The sequence below is a fragment of the Gekko japonicus genome, unplaced genomic scaffold (genome assembly GCF_001447785.1).
Source record: "Gekko japonicus isolate JY-2015 unplaced genomic scaffold, Gekko_japonicus_V1.1 scaffold3718, whole genome shotgun sequence".
NCBI lineage: Eukaryota > Metazoa > Chordata > Lepidosauria > Squamata > Gekkonidae > Gekko > Gekko japonicus.
In genome coordinates this window covers 101,607-102,997 of record NW_015169287.1, presented here as the reverse complement: position 1 = coordinate 102,997, position 1,391 = coordinate 101,607, and the positions used below count along the sequence as shown (strand labels likewise).

Sequence of the window (1,391 nt, the reverse complement as noted above, 5' to 3'; positions counted from 1 at the left end):
GGCAGCAGCTCTCCAGGGCCTTCTGCAAAGGTCCTTTACTATCACCTACTCCCCGGTCCTTTTAGCTGGAGATGATGGGGATTGAACCTGGAACCTTTTGCATGCCAAGCAGATGCTCTACCACTGAGCCACAGACCCTCCCCAAGAGGGAATTGAGGTATAAGGTGAGAAACGGGAACAGGCTATCTTTCTTTCAGAGCCCACCCCCTCCATTCTCCCCCCCGCTACCAAGCTGACACGTACCAAATCAAAGAACTTGCTCCCTTCTTCATCAATGACCAGCAGTGTCACCTGCTTGCTGTCTGCACGGATCTTGAACACCACTCCATGGTGATTGAGGTCTTCGACACTCTCTCCGTTCACGCCCAAGAGGCGATCGCCGTCCCTCATCCCTGCCTTCTCAGCCGGCAACCCGGCATCCACCTCCCTCGTAAACTGGCCTGCAAATCACAAGAGGGCTGCGTTCACGCGCGCAAAGGCAAAATGGGTTTGCTATTCCTCCTGCAAAACTACCGGGGGGGGGGGGGGGATGCTTCACTTCTCCCATATTCAAACATGCTGTGTGTTTAAAGGTAAAGGTTTCCCTTGCTCGAAAGCCAGTCGAATCCGACTCTAGGGTTGCGGTGCTCATCTCCGTTTCCAAGCCGAAGAGCCAGCGCTGTCCGAAGACGTTTCCGTGGTCATGTGGCCGGCATGACTAAACGCCGAGGTGCATGGGACACTGTTACCTTCCCACTGAAGCAGTACCTATTTATCTACTTGCAATTCCTCGCTTTTGAACTCCTAGGTTGGCAGGAGCTGGGGCCAGATGACGGGAGCTCACTCCATCACACGGCATTCGGGTCTCGAACTGCCGAGCTGCAGACCGGAAGCGTCTTAACCTCTGAGCCACCGCAGCGTCAGCTGTGTGTTGTATCATGTTCTCCATCCAGAGAGTCTCCCTCTGTGAAGGTATCCCCAGATTCTCTCCTTAACAGAGGCGAATTAAGCTGTTCTTTTGGCGACAGTGGGAAGTGATTCCCTACGAGAAGGCATGGAGCATGGTATACTTCAGGCAGGAGGTACGTGGTCCTCTTTTTAGCAGTCAATGAATTAAGGGATGCAGTATTAACCAAACAGAATAGGTCTGTTGGCCTGGGGACACCATGAGGCAGCTTTTGGGGAGCCCTCCAAAATCTCGGGGGATCCATGCTTCAGCACGTGGCTAGGGGCCGGGATCGACCCTCAGCAGCTCAGATCTCGTGTGGAAGGCACTGCCAGTCGTGGAAGACAAGAGCAAGCTAGATGGAACACTTGGTCTGACTTAGTGGCCCTTTTCACATTACCGTTCTAAACTAGATGTTGTTTGTTGTTGGCCCGATTTTGAGTAAAGTGATACAGGGATTGGGGGG

The 1,391-nt window shown here is 53.3% G+C and overlaps 1 protein-coding gene across 1 annotated transcript in view; it reads right to left on the bottom strand.

Annotated features, from left to right (window-relative positions):
- Positions 1–1,391, bottom strand: part of PDZD3 (PDZ domain containing 3) — a 34,664-nt gene that overhangs the window by 1,985 nt on the left and 31,288 nt on the right. Inside the window, exon 7 of the mRNA XM_015416575.1 lies at positions 244–440. Coding sequence (XP_015272061.1) covers positions 244–440 — 197 coding nt within the window. The remainder of the gene's footprint in view (positions 1–243; positions 441–1,391) is intronic.